Source organism: Zea mays, chromosome 5 (assembly GCF_902167145.1).
Source record: "Zea mays cultivar B73 chromosome 5, Zm-B73-REFERENCE-NAM-5.0, whole genome shotgun sequence".
Taxonomy (NCBI): Eukaryota; Viridiplantae; Streptophyta; class Magnoliopsida; order Poales; family Poaceae; genus Zea; species Zea mays.
This window is the reverse complement of record NC_050100.1, coordinates 210,656,224-210,673,463: the sequence shown is the minus strand read 5'-3', so window position 1 is coordinate 210,673,463 and position 17,240 is coordinate 210,656,224. Positions and strand designations below refer to the sequence as shown.

At 43.7% G+C, this 17,240-nt stretch overlaps 1 protein-coding gene across 2 annotated transcripts; it reads left to right on the top strand.

Annotated features, from left to right (window-relative positions):
• Window positions 1-1,230: 1,230 nt before the first annotated feature.
• On the top strand, window positions 1,231-7,284 carry LOC100384256 (uncharacterized). 2 transcript variants are annotated; one of them, XR_002261832.3, is made up of 13 exons: window positions 1,231-2,396; window positions 2,509-2,548; window positions 3,217-3,269; window positions 3,537-3,582; window positions 4,745-4,837; window positions 5,461-5,580; window positions 5,654-5,702; window positions 5,801-5,876; window positions 6,089-6,155; window positions 6,323-6,373; window positions 6,542-6,634; window positions 6,712-6,891; window positions 6,978-7,242. XR_002261832.3 is itself a non-coding variant. In NM_001176822.2 (13 exons), the coding sequence occupies exons 1-13, from the start codon at window positions 1,804-1,806 to the stop codon at window positions 7,004-7,006; spliced, it is 1,371 nt and encodes a 456-aa protein (NP_001170293.2). In that variant the 5' UTR covers window positions 1,736-1,803; the 3' UTR covers window positions 7,007-7,284. The 2 variants fall into 2 exon arrangements, 1 of the variants encoding a protein (NP_001170293.2); NM_001176822.2 differs by having other exon boundaries at window positions 1,736-2,396; window positions 6,712-6,772; window positions 6,978-7,284.
• Window positions 7,285-17,240: the final 9,956 nt, after the last annotated feature.

The following is a 17,240-nucleotide window of genomic DNA, read 5'->3' as shown; positions in this document are numbered from 1 at the left end:
GAGCCTAAGTTTGTGAAGGGCGACTCATGGCTTGAGCGGTACCTCAGCTGTGGTTACTTGTTACTTACGTACGTAGGCGAAAGTAGAGATAACAATGTGTACTCGAAACCCGAATACTCGATAGGTTTTATCCGATATAAAGACGAGTATAGGATGATTTATTTACCCGTGGGTATGCTAATGGGCGAGAATTTATACCCGTTGGGTAGACATGTACGAGTATTAGTGGATAAAATACATCCACATGATATCACTATTTACCATGTAATTAAAGTCGTCTTAGGTAATAGAAAACATTTTATTGGTTTATTGTTGGTTTACCTACCAAGTTATGTAATCAAATGATTTGTTGTATTTTAACTTGAACTATTTTTTATGTGTTTGTTTGACATTTTTAGTGATTGACACATTAGTGTTTTAGACTTTTCTAGCAGATATGTGTAACACGACAGGTAAAATTACTCGCACGGATATATGTATGGGTAAGATTATATACCCGTGATCTTATATGGAGAACTCAACACGTAAGATTCTTTTGACGAGTACAGATATATGATGATACTACCCGACAACCCAACAGGTATATACTCGTTGCCATCTTAGGCAGAAGGCTAGACCCATGAGATGCACATGGATGAAAATGGGACGGAAATTCCCGTAACGGCCTGTTTTGAATACCGTTTTTTCGATCGTTTTCGAATTTTTTGGGAATCGATTAGAAACGGTATAAAAATGATTTAGCTATTTTTTCGACTGTTTTTGTATTTTTTTGTTTTCAAGTCGTCTTTTTACCGTTTTTATATAATATGGGATACATATAACATATATTTTATTCAAGATCTAAACTAATAAGAGAAAAACAAAAGTTATAATTACTCTAAATAATATAAATGACGAAAAAGAGTTGTTTGTGTATTTTTATATCTTAAAAATTAGGCAATTTATCACTTTATTATATATTTGTGAAAACTACAAAATATTTATCCTTTTAACTAGAGTTTATCGTTTTCAAATAATTGACACTTTCGATGCTGTATCTCGACCGTTGAATTTTGTTTTTATTTTCGTCCCGATAGAAAATATGAAACCAAAAATAATTTAGCCTCATTCGTTTTCGACCGTTTTCGTCATAGCCATGCCCGTGGGCGCGACCGCGCGAAGGGGAGGAATCCCTTCCTCCGCGAGTCGCGAGCCGTGGAGATCCGTCCCACTCCACCCCAGACCTTTTTTTTAAGGAGATTTTACTCAGCTTTTAAGAAAGCAATAACAGAGGTAGCTACATAGAGCACACCCCACAGCGTTGAACTGGGATAACCAGTTAACCAGGGAAGCTCCACACATGACACCCATGACCATCAAAAAAAAAAACAGACCCTCCACTAAGAACTGAGACTTCAAATCACCAGCTTAATATCTATGACCTGACAAAGTTCAACTAACAAAGTTCTGAAATCAGTCGCCAGATCGCAGCTAGTACACACCATAAATCTTCACGTAAAGCATCACTGATAAAACTAACCTAACAGATCCAAAAACAGGCCAATCACTAAAAGAAAAAACCTCATACGGCATCCATTACAGCGACAGCTTCCACGACTGGGACAAAATTTTGCATCCACGGCTTCCAGGATCAAAGCAGTTTTTTCGATGTAATTTAACAGTATTCAGACCAAACAGAAAAGAAAGGGTATTTTCCACTTCAAATCACTCCACCCCTCCGCTCCGCCCCAGACCTCGCTACAAACCTGCCGCGAAAATAGCAGCCGCCCGTTTGCTCTCTCCCGTCTCCGCACTCCTCCCGCGATGAGCGACCCGCGGGGCCGCGCCGCCGGTCCCGACCGCTACGGGGACGAACCGCACGACCTCCCGCTCGCCGAGGACGCAAACGGCGAGGAAGCGTGGCAGACGCCCGAGAAAGAGGCGGTTGCCGTGTCGGAAGGGGCCGCTGCGCGGAGTGGGGATACGACCCCGGACGCTGAACAGGAGAGCGATGACGGAGAGGAAGGAGTGGGCTCCCCGGATCAGGCGGAACCCAATGCGAGCGGGGAGGGCGTACCGCCCGTGGCCGCGACTGTGGAGCCGGATGGGATTGTTAGCGGCGCAAAGGTGGAGACGAACAGCGAGGACGCCATCAGCCATGACGCCGACGAGGAGGAGAAGGACGACGACGATGACTCCACCCAGGATGCGTCTCCGATAGCCGAGGTGAATGTGGAGGGCGAGAGTGGCGCCGTTCACCGCTTGGAGGTGGAACCGGACCCCTTTCTCGATGGAGATGCCTCTGGGACGGAGGAGGAGCAAGCCGCGTTCATGGTGGAGCTGGAGCGCTTCCATAAGGAGCACAGTCTCGAGTTCAAGCCGCCCAAGTTCTATGGCAAGGGCCTCAACTGCCTCAAGTGTGCATCTGAACTGAACCACTCCTACTCTGAGATATTCCGTACCGTCTTTTGTTGTCTAAACGCACTTGCCCCCTGTTTGGCTGTTTGGTGTTGCTATGTTGGAATCCAGGTTATGGAGGCAGGTCGCCCACCTGGGAGGCCACGAGCAGGTACGGCTGATTTCGTTGTCACACATGCACTTGCTGCTGTAGATACAACAGAGTGAAATCTTCTTTAGGTGGTGTTTGGTTTTAGAGCAACTCCAAGAGATTAGCTAAAAAGACTAGCCAAATTTACTGATTTAGATACTCTCTAAAATAGATTTTAGAGAAAAAATGTAGGCTAATCCAACAGACTCGGTAAACCTACGGACTGAATAGAGAGTGAAGCAGGCTATCCAAAATTGGAGAGCGAAGATGGAGAAATAGAGAGCCACTAAATTTGAAGAGTCGTTTACAGAGTCTATTGGATACAATTTTCTTTTAATATTAGCTAAATTTACCTTTACAAAACCATATACCTAGTCTCTTGGAGTTGCTGGGACTAATTTTAGTAGTCTCTCCATTTTATTGTATTTAAGTACCATAAATTGCTAAATATGGAAAGCATTCCGTATTTGGAAATTTAAAGCCTAAAATGGAATAAAATCAAGAGACTAAAAATTAGTTCCTTGAAGCCAAACACCCCCTTAGTATCAATGGTATCCGTTCCTCGGACAACTGAAATTACAAGCTAGTAAAATACTGATTATCTCTAACAGTTTTCATCTCTTTTCATGATTGCTGCTCAGCACTTTGTATGTGGGCATTAGTTCAGTTGAATATTTTTCCTTATTCAGGTAACGGTTTGTAAACTATGGCGTCAAGTTGGAGAGACTTTCAGGCCGCCAAAGTAAGGACCTCTTTTCACAGTACATGTTAGGCAACATATACATATGTGCGACCGGATCTATTGGTGCAATCGTACAATCACGACACAAGCAGAGGTGAGAGAACCTTTGTAGAAATATCCAGTGAGAGGTGAGAGGTTGTTTTGAAAAAATATTTTAAAAAGGTCATCTTATCTTCATGCTTGTGTCTTGGTTGCATGGTTGTACCAGTAGGCCTGGTTCCCTTCTTTTTACGCCGTGTAATCTTCCTTCGACTCATTCTTTTGCAGGACCTGCACGACTGTTTCTTGGTCATTTCGAATTTTCTATGAGAAGGTGTTGCACTGGCCGCAGTTTCTTTTCTTAAATTTTTTAAAAAGGGCCTTTGTTTACTGTATACATCATAGTGTAGCTGAGGAGAATTTTATCCATGAACAAAACTATATTCATTCTCAACCTTACATCAGTTAACAAGCGGAACAAAAAAATCACATCACTCGAACTTAGTTTGGTTCTTTTAAGTTACTAACAGATATGCCGTACGTTACAAGAAGAAAAAGCTATCAAATATTCATGAAAACAACAATGAAAATGGTACATATCTATTTATGTTTTATCATTTTTATAAACTTCAAAAACTAAACGTAACGCGGAGAAAAAGAAAAAAGGCGCAAAAGTAGGAAAACGAAAAATGTATAAAACGGAAACTTTACATGAAAAAAGAAAAGAGGGAAAAGGAGGCTGGGATGGAAATTGAGGAAAAAAAGACTTGGATGGATAGGAAACAAAATTGGAACAAAGGCGGGTCATGCGGGTGTTCTGTGTTCGGATCTAAAAAAATTCAAACTCGATGGAAAAACAAAAAAAATCTGAAACCAAGATTATTCTAAGATTTACCTAATTTATATTTTATCCTTTTCTATTTGAATTTGGACTAGGATCCCTATTCAATTTACTTGGAGGTGTCTATTTGGATTAGAATAGGATTCTTAACTATACTTTTGTCCATTCACAAAGTTAGTTAGGAGGAGGTGGATGAAAAAAATGTGTGGAGAGATTTTTTTTCCTCTTTAATATTTGGTATAAATAAATACAAATATTTTCTGCACTCGGCCTAACAAATATAAATATGGAGCTACAGGTACTGCACCTGTTATTAGTGAATGGATTCTAAGGTGCCACAGGTTTTTTATTCATTTTGTTCAAATGATACTTTATGCTGTTAATTGTTTAGAGCCAAAACAAATATTAGTGTTTCTTTTCCTTTTCTTATCTTTTCTTGCTTTGCCGGATCAAATATGACAGTTATCTGTTTGACATGCTTTAGTCAACTTCTTTTACTCCTTCAAATCCTTCTTGATGCTTTAGATGCCAGATTTATGATTGAATATAGTAATAGTAATAGTAATAGTCGGTCATTGCTCTAAGGTCTAAGCTTATGGGTTCTCATGTTGCATCTATTTATTGGTTTCCTTGGTCTGTTAACTGATGGATTTAGGCACTTCTTGAATACGAAAAACACAAAGTCCGGACTGGTCAGCTTCAGATACCACCGCCTGGTTTACCACAGCCTAGTGGTGCTGACCGTGAGGTAAACCTTTTCTTTTTAGTAAAAAGAATTAACAGTGCAGCTTTAACTTAAATTTCTAGGTAGTTCTTCGCACATATCTATATATTATTTAAATGGGGTCATCTGATTGGTTTAAATATAATCTACACAGATTTTATCACCTTATATATCCATTTTCATTAGCTGTGTAGAATTGGTACTTTGGTATAATTGAAGATTAATGTCAGATTCAATCTATATTCAGGTAGACCAAAGCAAATTTAGTCACTGAATCTTGCCCTTTTTCTAGTCGGAAACCTGGTGTCAGTTGTGAATGTGAATCTATGTTTTATGGTAATGTGGGCACTATTCAAGGAGGCTGTTTGCTAGGACCCCCAACAATATTTCTGAGACTGCAGAAAATGTTCTGTTATTGAAATGTGCAAGTTGAAGGCAGATCTGGTGTAGTGGTGAGAGCAGTCTCAAGGAAAAACCGGGTGGTCGGTTTTAAGTAGCCTCTCTGTATTTGTGGGGACGCTTGCTCGGTTTATTGCTTTACTAGATCCCACTCATGTGGAAACCTCCGGCACTGGGTCTACCCTTTATTGAAAAGTGCAAGTTGCTAATTTTAGTTCGTTGTGACAAGTTCCCTGATGATTCTGTAGGTAGTTGTAAATCAATCATCTTCTGCCAGAGTTAGAAGGGATGTTGCAGCACGTGCTATGCAGGGTTGGCATGCTCACCGCCTCCTTGCCAATGGCACTTATGGGGATAACATTTTGAAGGTAATTTTTTTTTACTGAGATTCACATTTCTTTTACTTACTGTTCTCATTGAAACATATTTGCATTTCTACAGGACAAAGATTCAATGCCATCTTCAAGTCGTGATAACCTAAAAAGCTTTGGTACACTTCATGATTTTAATACAATACACATCATGATTTTTCTCTTGCTAATGTGCACTATACTATTTTTTCTTGCGTATCTTTCATGATATGTTTAGGGGTGCTCAAGAGAAAGAAAGCATCTAGTCCAGAGTATGCTCTCAAGTCGTCCTGCTCAAAAATAAATAAGTCTGAGTTAAGGCTCCCTGTACATACATTTGTCTATATCTATATATTTAAGTATTGATATGCAATATGTTAGATGAAGAAATACAAAATCTTGTAGCACCTTGTAGTGCAATTGAACTCATCTGGAGGAAGTTTTGTCCATATATCCGGATGATGTATGAAAGTTTCTCTGGTGTGATGATTCCTGTTCTCATATGTAATGGAATGCGCAATTTCAGGGAAGATTCTATGGTCATTGACGTTGGAGAACCAGCCGACTGGGTGAAGATCAATGTGCGGCAGACTGTAAGTTCAGCCTGTATTGTTTTGTTAATCATATTGTGCAGAGTATTATGTGTATGTTTTGATTATAGCCTGTACCATGAATTGATTTTTTTACAAGGCAGCTTTGCTGGTGAACTTCCACTGAATTTTGAACTAAGTTACACCATTTGGTTATTGCTTCCCTGCAGAAAGATTGCTTTGAAGTCTATGCACTAGTTCCTGGACTTCTACGTGAGGAGGTGAGGAAGTATGGTGCCATTATTGTGGACAGCGTAGTTTTAAATATTTTCATTGACATAAAATAAATCCTTTAGGAGATAAATGGAAGATAAGCAAAATGAATTTTTCTTATCAAATGAGGCCATGCCATAGAGGAAATTGCTAATTTTTCGTTCTCATGGTGGCAGGTGCATGTTCAATCAGATCCTGCTGGACGTCTGGTTATCACAGGGGATCCAGAGCAGCCTGATAATCCTTGGGAGATCACTCCGTTCAAGAAGGTGGTAGGCTGACAACTTCACTATCAGAAACACATTTGTGAATTCAGTTTAACATGTAGTGATTTTTTTTATCTCAGGTGGTCAACTTGCCATCAAGAATCAATCCTCACCAAACATCCGCTGTTGTCACGCTTCATGGTCAGCTGTTTGTGCGTGCACCATTTGGGTCATCCTGATATGTAGATATGAAATCATTTTTAGTTCAGTTTTGTTGACTGTGGCGCCTCTTCACCGGTGATATTCCTTGATATCACTAGGTCTGTGATTTGTGGTCTTTCAGGAATTCCTTGCCCCAAAATTTATCTTGTTTTCTTTGATTTCATGTATTTTGTTTATTGTGCAGGGTTTATGTCAGTTCTGTTGAGGAAATAGGATTTCATTTGAGCAGATACATGATGTCAAGCTGACTTAGCAGAACTCTTCTGTAGTTGGATGCTGGTTGCTGGTGTTGCGATCTGTTGCCACCTTGTTTATTGTTACAGTAGTAGCCATAAAATTAGTTGGTTCATGTGTGTATTCCAGTTTCATAGAGAAAGGACATGTTGGTCGTAGTAGGGCTAATTTGACATTATGGTTACTAATTATTCTTTAAATACCTCTCTGGATCACTCCAGGGCGCCCTAAAGCTGCATTTTTTATTTATTTATGAAGCTAACTGATGTCTCTTTGTGGCAGAAATCAACTGTGTTTCAGTGACAGAAATTAACGCCTAGGTTCTATTTGTTGCAGCCAAAGAAATTATTCCGAATTTAATTCAAATGCTTGTTGAAAAGCTTATTTGTATGGCACCATAGAGCATCTTTAGCTAGTGCCTGAACCTTGTTCCTGTAATTTGTACGGCCATGCATGGGCTTTCCGCTTTCCAAACCTAGATATAGGAGTTACTCCTTTCTGAAAAGGATTGTGGTTCGCCTGATAGCCACAATTTTTCATTACGATACATATACAAATCTAATCTAAATCTAAAATATTCTACTAAGATCTTAACGTGGACACCTGTGCTACCAGAGCTTTACCTCCGCGTCTACCCATTACACCGCGTAAAAAATAGTGCAGAGCATATGCACTCGAACTCATATCCCCTGCTCTAGAAATTTGGAGCTAATCACTAGACCACACGTACCTTATTATTTAATATTCCCTTCGTCCCAATATATAAGGCATCGTAACCATCTCTGGTTTAAAGACCAAGAAATATATTTAATTTTTTCTATACTGCTGCATCGATATACATATGTATTGAGAGAGCACGTCTTATATTGCGGGGACAAGAAAAAAGTGGTTAACAATTGTAGCAAAGCATGTGCAACTGGCTAGTATCATATAACATGTGAACACATTCTGTCTGTTAGCACCTCCCAAAGATAATCTAGACGATCTGACCAATATGACAGACAGGTACGGATCAATTTTTTACCTACAATAATCCACGAGTTCGACACGACCTATATATTTTATCCAAGACCTGATCCAACACCGAAAAAACCGACACAAAGCCAAAAATAAGCCAATTTGAAAAACACACAGTCTAACACGTCCAACAGAAAGGCGCGGGCTAGTCTGACCTAAAATTAGGCATTAGTCGTGTCAAACAACCCACAATCCGACTTTAAGCCGAATCTGACTCGACGTTTGAACAAGTCTAAGATAGACTAGACATTCTAGATTTGTGAACACCTCTCGTGAACACCTCTCAGGCTCAGCATATACTTGTTTGGCACAACATATTTATATAAAGTTTTTTCCTTAACAACAGAAAGTCAAAGGTCCTACCATTAGATTTTAAAAACGGATTTGCTAAAATCTAAGCGCCTAATTTTAGTTTTCTTTCAATGCGATGATTATTGTATATGTTTTATATTAAAACTATAGATTTGGTTCGTTATAATGTATGTAGGTATAATTTATAATTTTTTTGTTTCTAGAATAACAAAATGTTAGACAAAATTATAAATCTAACAAAATCAGATATGTATTGGTGAAGATATAATTAACAATTATTTCTATACTTGGATAAGGACAAATTATGGATTTATTATGACACAAAGACAAATAATAAATTATAGAAGTAACAATTTATTTATACTTGTTGATCGTAAAGAGTGTTCCATAAAATTATTTAAAAATTCAGGCACCGAAAATACAAAGAAAATGTAAAAATAATATGAAAGGAGAAGTTGAAGGAGAAGATGGACTCAAGGAAACAAGCTCTCCTTTTCTGGTCCCAAGAACTTTATATTGCTAAAAATTAGTTCAGACACAAGAAATTGGGTCTTCAAAGGAGAGCGAGGGCCTGCTAAAAGCAAGAGAAGTTGAAGGTTCTATCCAAGAAGCTAATGGTCTAGAGAATGGTTGTGGGGCCCTCCTAAGGCTCTTGGGAGCTAGAGGAGAAGGTGAAACATTTGGAGGATGAGCTCCACATGATCTAGATGTCGAGGAAGGAGGAAAGCACTCTGACATGGGATGTCATTGATGAAGCGACGAAGGCCCCATGCGATGTATGCTTTGGATGGATCGAGAAGGGCTCTCACATTAGGGAGAGTTTGGGGGGAGCCTGCCTTAGGTTCACGTAGATCACAACCAAGCTAGCCGAGCTTCAGGGCAAGGTCCAAGACTCCAAGCCACATGACTTGAGAGGGTAATGAACTAGCTCCCGAGGTGTCTCTTGACATCTTGGTGACTAAAAGTCACCTAGAAGGGGGTGAATAGACAAAACCTGAAATTTATCACAAATTATAACAACTAGAACCTCAGTTAGGCGTTAGAACGAGAAGACAATCAATCAGAGTGAGGGAGAGTTGTTCTTCTTGCTAGAGTTGCTTAAATATTGTGGAATTACTTTGGGAGCAACTCAAATGATATAGGATCAAGCGCAAGCAAGAGAACTAGAAGATAAGGGGGAGAGGAAGAAACAAATCACAAATGAACACAACACAAAGAACACGGGTGATTTGTTTACCGAGGTTCGGTTCCAAAGAACATACTCTTCGTTGAGGAGTCAACTAAGGATGTGTCTCTTTCAACCATTTCCCTCTCTCAAACGGTCACTTAGACCAGATGAGTGTTTATTCTCAGTCTCAGAGAGATTATGTCTCCCACAAGGATCACCACATAAATTGGTGTCTCTTGCTAGCTTTACAAAGTAAGAGAATAAGATTGGGAGTGAGAATGAAACACAAATAAAGAGCATACAAACTTGCAACAACTTAAATGAAGTCTCTCACACAAGACACTCTTCTTGCTCTAGCTCAAACCAATCGAATGTGGCACTTGTATGGCTTTGAATGCTTTAGAGGAGTTGCAGTCAATGTATGAATGATTGATGTAGGCTTGTAGCTCTTATGTCTTTCAATATGTTGTTTGGGTATTTATATCCCCAAGCATCCCATATAGCCGTTGGAAAGGAATGGAGGAAAACTACACTGTTTTGCATCGCACCGGACCTTGCATAGTGACGGTCCCGTGACGCATCAGACCCATATCAGTCTACCCTGGCAGGGAGCTGTTCTAACGGGGAGCAGTCGTGTTAGGGTCACCGAACTGGATCTATGTGTACCGGACCACTGCCACATTAGAAAAGTCATTGGAGGTTGTTGGAAGTCAAATTGAGCAGCGCGGACAGTCCGGCGCTGAGGCCGGACGGTCCGCGGTCCGGACAGTCCGCGGTGGTGGCGCGGACGGTCCGCGCGCGCGCAGAGTCAGTTAGGGTTCCTAGTTTCTCGCGGGATTTGTTACCTAAAACCGCGGGATTAACTCGGGAAACAGTTGGAAACGGATCCAGACCTCCCCCTTTATATAGATGAAGGGCTACGGCCGATTGAACCCCCAACAATCGAACCAATACAACTTCTATCTCGCATTTATTTTCAGCACGATTAGGAGTAGTTCTAGTCTAGTTCTAGTTTAGCCCTAGTTTAGTATTCCAATCCCCAAATTCTCTGCCTCTCCTCGACTCTACGTCGATTAGAGGAGTCTAGGTCGGCCGGCCCGAGCCTAGACAACTCCTAGGATCTCTCCTCCCCGACGGGGTCCCTCTCGGGAGCGAGATCCAGGCGCCGCCGGCGATCTTCCGCCGCCCCTGCGCACGCGCGGACCGTCCGGCCCTAGAGCGCGGACCGTCCGGCCGTCAGGCAGGGAACCCGAGCTCCTGCACCAGGTCGCGGACCGTCCGGCCCTGTGCCGCGGACCGTCCGCATCCGACCAGAGAGCACCGCCACGTCGCGCCAGGTCGCGGACCGTCCGGCCCCAAGCCGCGGACCGTCCGCGCCTGACCAGAGAGCACCGCCACCGGTTCTTGTTGAGTGTTTGGCGCTCCAAAAAGGCGTCAACATATACTTTTTGGCGACTCCGCTGGGGAAGGTGTTTAGATCTACTAAAAATCAGGCCCTCAAATGGCCGGTTCTAAAGATCACACCGATATCTCCCCGGACAATATCCTGAAGCCGGCTGTTGAAAGTCTGACGGCCGATGAGCAACAGCAATACGAAGACTACATGCGTCAAGCGAGGGAGAAATTCTTATCACAATACACGGTGGATCGCCACCAGAAAGTTGTCAAACATGGAGAGACCGACGTCGCATCTCTTCTATCTTCGCTTCAAGTCCCCAACGTAAGTAAACCCGACGACATCCAATTTATTAAACAATATGTAGATCAGCAGCAGGATCAAATGAAACAACAGATTGTAGGGTTAGAAGAGTCAATTAGAAAATTAACGCGTACGTTGGAGAAGTCTGTTGCTCCTAGTTTTCCATCATATGAGACTAGTAACAGGATATCTATGTCTAATACATCGGCAACAAATGGGGATTTGCAGCCCCAGCCATTATATGGTATGCCGATGAACTCATATACAGGACAAGTACCACCACCGCCATCCCTGCTTGGTAGATCGGCACCCATGAACACGGTCGGACCGTCCGAGCTTTTGCCCGGACCGTCCGGCCCATATGCAGACCGTCCGGCTTGCTCTGCCGGACAATCTGGGGCCGCCCTAGGACCACCGCCGTCCCTGCTTGGTAGACCGGTGACCCTGGACGCGGTCGGACCGTCCGAGCTTCTGCCCGTACCGTCCGGCCCTTACGCGGACCGTCCGGCTTTCCCTGCCGGACAGTCTGGGCCCGCACCAGGACTACCACATGGCGTCCCGATAATGGCAAACGCAACCGGTCAGTTCGGATTTACCACCGGACAAGCTGGATACGCATACGCAGAACCTGTTGTTGCACACCATGCACCAAATTATTACACACCACAACAGCAGTATGTTTCGCCCTCTACATATTTAAACCATAACACACCATACAATCACAGACCGATCAACATTATCGATCGGTCACGGCAAGAAGGTCGGTATACTAATGCCCGACCAAATGATCCCCACAGCCCAGGATCCGGTGGTCTGCCACCGGGTGCAATGGAAAAATTAGGGAAGAGATGACTGAACTATTTCGAGATAAGTTCGGAGTTAGTGTAGCCAGAGTAGGGCAATCATACCAAAAGCCGTATAATCACCGGTTTGACACTGTCCCATATCCACAAGGGGCAAGGATACCAGAATTTTCTAAGTTTTCTGGTGAGAATGGGAGAAGCACACACGAACACATAGGCCAGTTCCTAGCACACCTAGGCGAATTGGCCGATGGAGAAGCATTTCGTGTTCGATTATTTTCTTTATCCCTTACTGGTACCGCTTTTGCATGGTACGCCGCCCTGCCTCCTAATTCCATTAATTCCTGGAATGAGTTAGAAAGTAAATTTCATGAACATTTCTTTACCGGGGAATATGAATTAGGGTTAGCTGACTTAGCTTCAGTTCGACAAGGACGCGAAGAATCGGTTAATGATTATATCCGGAGGTTCCGGGACACTAGAAACCGATGCTTTCGGATCCATGTCGCAGACAAAGAGCTAGCAGGGTTAGCTTTTAATGGGTTGCTATCCTACTTAAGAGACAAATTAGATGGGACACAGTTCTTTTCGATAGCCCAGCTACATCAGCGGGCTTTAGCCTGTGAAAGCCGATTTAAAGAGACATCAAAATCGGCCGCCCGTACTATACATCTAATAGAGCGTGATAGTTCAGATGATGAATCCGCAGATGTATATACCGCTGAGTTTATTTGGCCAACAAAGGCCAAATCTTCAGCATGTTCTTCCTTACAGCCGGTTCAAAAGAATCGGCAAGAAGAGATTAAATTTACCTTTAATGTTGCCAAATGCGATAAGATATTTGATGAGCTACTTAAAAATGGCAACATTAAATTAACTCATACTATCCCTCCTATAGATGAATTAAAGAGACGTGCTTATTGTAAGTGGCATAATTCTTTTTCTCATGCCACCAATGACTGTAATGTTTTTCGTCGACAGGTACAATCGGCCATAAATGAGGGCCGATTGGCTTTTCAGGAAATGCAAGTGGACACACAACCATTTCCTGTTAATACAATAGATATCGCATGCAAAAAGATCTTAGTTCGGCCCGAAATGGCCGATAAAAGCAAAAGCAAAGACATCATCATTGACGATCCTCGCACGTCAAATATATCACAAAAGGAGATTGCTCGAAAGGCTCCGGACGATAAGGCTAAAAAGTCCGGAGGCACCGAGGGGCAGGCACAATTAATGAGCCAAGCACGACAGCCTGGCCTGAGCATCACAGACGGTGTGACACCTACGTGCGGACAGTCCGGTGCTCAGACAGACAGTTCGGCTAACTCTGCCGGACAATCCGCCTATGGCCAAAGGCGTCAGCCTCCACACAAAGCCTTAAAAGGGAAAGAGACGCAACGGCAAAGCGCATATGGTCGGTTGATCAAAACTGACTCTACCTTTGATCAGTTACTCCCCAAGAATACTAGCAAGAAGACCGTTCTACATGATCGGTCAACGAAGAAACATCGGTCACCTGCTAAAACAAAACGGGTAAATAAAACGGCTCGAAAGGCGACACAACAAGCATCGCCTATTCATCCTATGAGACCAAGGTACTTTCCACCCGTTTGCTCATCGTCGGTATATTATCCTGTTCAAACATGGAATGGTACGATGATGAATCCATGGTATATGTATAGTCCCTTTGTCTATCCAGGCTGGGGGGCACCTCCATTCTATTCCTATTGATCCATTGATCAAACGGTCAAGGCCGAGAAAGATACAATCTGAAACGGCCTTTATACATTGGTGTTTTATTGAATGAGCTCCATATTGAAAAGCCGGTGACTTACATCAGGCTTAGTTCATATGCTTTTGGTTCGTCAACCTTCACCAAAAGGCAGGGGGGCATATGTTGGAAGTCAAATTGAGCAGCGCGGACAGTCCGGCGCTGAGGCCGGACGGTCCGCGGTCCGGACAGTCCGCGGTGGTGGCGCGGACGGTCCGCGCGCGCGCAGAGTCAGTTAGGGTTCCTAGTTTCTCGCGGGATTTGTTACCTAAAACCGCGGGATTAACTCGGGAAACAGTTGGAAACGGATCCAGACCTCCCCCTTTATATAGATGAAGGGCTACGGCCGATTGAACCCCCAACAATCGAACCAATACAACTTCTATCTCGCATTTATTTTCAGCACAATTAGGAGTAGTTCTAGTCTAGTTCTAGTTTAGCCCTAGTTTAGTATTCCAATCCCCAAATTCTCTGCCTCTGCTCGACTCTACGTCGATTAGAGGAGTCTAGGTCGGCCGGCCCGAGCCTAGACAACTCCTAGGATCTCTCCTCCCCGACGGGGTCCCTCCCGGGAGCGAGATCCAGGCGCCGCCGGCGATCTTCCGCCGCCCCTGCGCACGCGCGGACCGTCCGGCCCTAGAGCGCGGACCGTCCGGCCGTCAGGCAGGGAACCCGAGCTCCTGCACCAGGTCGCGGACCGTCCGGCCCTGTGCCGCGGACCGTCCGCGTCCGACCAGAGAGCACCGCCACGTCGCGCCAGGTCGCGGACCGTCCGGCCCCAAGCCGCGGACCGTCCGCGCCTGACCAGAGAGCACCGCCACCGGTTCTTGTTGAGTGTTTGGCGCTCCAAAAAGGCGTCAACAGAGGTGATGCCAATCGTTGAACTTGTCAGATGGTCCTGAACAGCCCAAAAACAACCTCTCTAGTAAACTGGTTCGTTGACCCACCAGGTCGGTCCGGTGCGCCTACCGCACTAAACCAGTTTCCAACCCCTCTGTGCACTCGGTCCGGTGTGCCACTAGACCAGTCTGGTGCACCACTGAACAAACCATCTTTAACAATCTGAGAGCACCTAGAGGGGTGAATAGGTGATCCTGCAAAAATGACTTAAAATGACACAAACTCTGTCTATTAATAAAGTTAGTGAAAACTAAAACCAAGTTTGAGAGAGGAGAAGAGAGAAAAGTCCTCTTCACTTGATTGCTATTCCAAAACAAGAATTGTATTAAGAGCAATGTCACAAGTGAGAAGTAGAGAATTTAGGAAGAAGGAAAATTGCAATAAAGTAAAGAGACACGAGAGACACGCGATTTTTTCCTAAGCCTACATCCACGTTGTGGTGTCCTCATTTGGATAAGGATTGCAATCAACCCCTCTCAGATAATCACCTAGATCAAACTTGAGTACCACGATTCTTTATTATATCAAGTATTCTCGTTTATAAGGAATCTCCACAACTTGGAGTCTATTGCAGCCTTACAAAAGATCACAAAGTCAACTTAGAGTAAGGGAGGGAAAGAAAGTACACACACAAGAGCAATGAGCAGCAACACACGCAAGAATCACGAAGACAAGAGTGCAAGAACACAAATCAACAAGTATAGCTCGAAACTGGCGCTCAAATCTCACTAACACAGCTAGTACACGTTGTTACTGATAGTCGCCTAGAGGGGGGGGTGAATAGGGCGAAACTGAAATTTACAAATATAAACACAACTACAAGCCGGGTTAGCGTTAGAAATATAAACGAGTCCGCGAAAGAGGGCGCAAAACAAATCGCAAGCGAATAATGAAGTGAGACACACGGATTTGTTTTACCGAGGTTCGGTTCTCGCAAACCTACTCCCCGTTGAGGAGGCCACAAAGGCCGGGTCTCTTTCAACCCTTCCCTCTCTCAAACGGTCCCTCGGACCGAGTGAGCTTCTCTTCTCAAATCAAAGCCGGGAACAAAAACTTCCCTGCAAGGGCCACCACAAAATTGGTGCCTCTTGCCTTGATTACAATGGAGTTTTGATCACAAGAACAAGTGAGAGAGAAAAGAAGCAATCCAAGCGCAAGAGCTCAAAAGAACACGACAAATCTCTCTCGCTAATCACTAAAGCCTTGTGTGGAATTGGAGAGGATTTGATCTCTTTGTATGTGTCTAGAATTGAATGCCTAGCTCTTGTAAGTGGTTGAGAAGTGGAAAACTTGGATGCAATGAATGGTGGGGTGGTTGGGGTATTTATAGCCCCAACCACCAAATGTGGCCGTTGGGAGGCAGTCTGTTCGATGGCGCACCGGACAGTCCGGTGCACACCGGACAGTCCGGTGCCCCCTGCCACGTCATCACTGCCGTTGGATTCTGACCGTTGGAGCTTCTGACTTGTGGGCCCGCCTGGGTGTCCGGTGCACACTGGACAGGTACTGTTTGCTGTCCGGTGTGCCAGCATGGGCGTTTCTGACCCCTGCGCGCGCAGAGCGCGCATTAAATGCGCGGCAGAGAGTCATTGGCGCGGAGAAGACCGTTGCTCCGGAGGCGCACCGGACAGTCCGGTGCACACCGGACAGTCCGGTGAATTTTAGCGGACGAGCCGATGGCGTTTCCCGAAGCTGATCTCCCTTGGCGCACCGGACACTGTCCGGTGTACACCGGACAGTCCGGTGAATTATAGCCGAGTCGCCTCTGGGAATTCCCGAAGGTGGAGAGTTTAAGGCTGAGTCCCCCTGGTGCACCGGACATGTCCGGTGCGCCAGACCAGGGGTGCCTTCGGTTGCCCCTTTGCTCCTTTGTTGAATCCAAAACTTGGTCTTTTTATTGGCTGAGTGTAAACCTTTTGTACCTGTATAATCTATACACTTGGGCAAACTAGTTAGTCCAAAGATTTGTGTTGGGCAATTCAACCACCAAAATTAAATAGGGACTAGGTGTAAGCCTAATTCCCTTTCAATCTCCCCCTTTTTGGTGATTGATGCCAACACAAACCAAAGCAAATATAGAAGTGCATAATTGAACTAGTTTGCATAATGTAAGTGTAAAGGTTGCTTGGAATTGAGCCAAATATAACTACTTACAAGATATGCATGGAATGTTTCTTTTTTTATTTAGCATTTTGGACCACGTTTGCACCACATGTTTTGTTTTTGCAAATTCTTTTTGTAAATCCATTTCAAAGATCTTTTGCAAATAGTCAAAGGTAAATGAATAAGAGTTTGTAAAGCATTTTCAAGATTTGAAATTTTCTCCCCCTGTTTCAAATGCTTTTCTTTTGACTTAACAAAACTCCCCCTAAAAGAGATCCACCTCTTAGTGTTCAAGAGGGTTTTGATATACCATTTTTGAAATACTACTTTCTCCCCCTTTTGAACACAATAGGATACCAATTGATAAATACTTTTGGAAAGCACTAAGTTTTTGAATTTGGTGGTGGTGCGGTCCTTTTGCTTTGGGCTCATTTCTC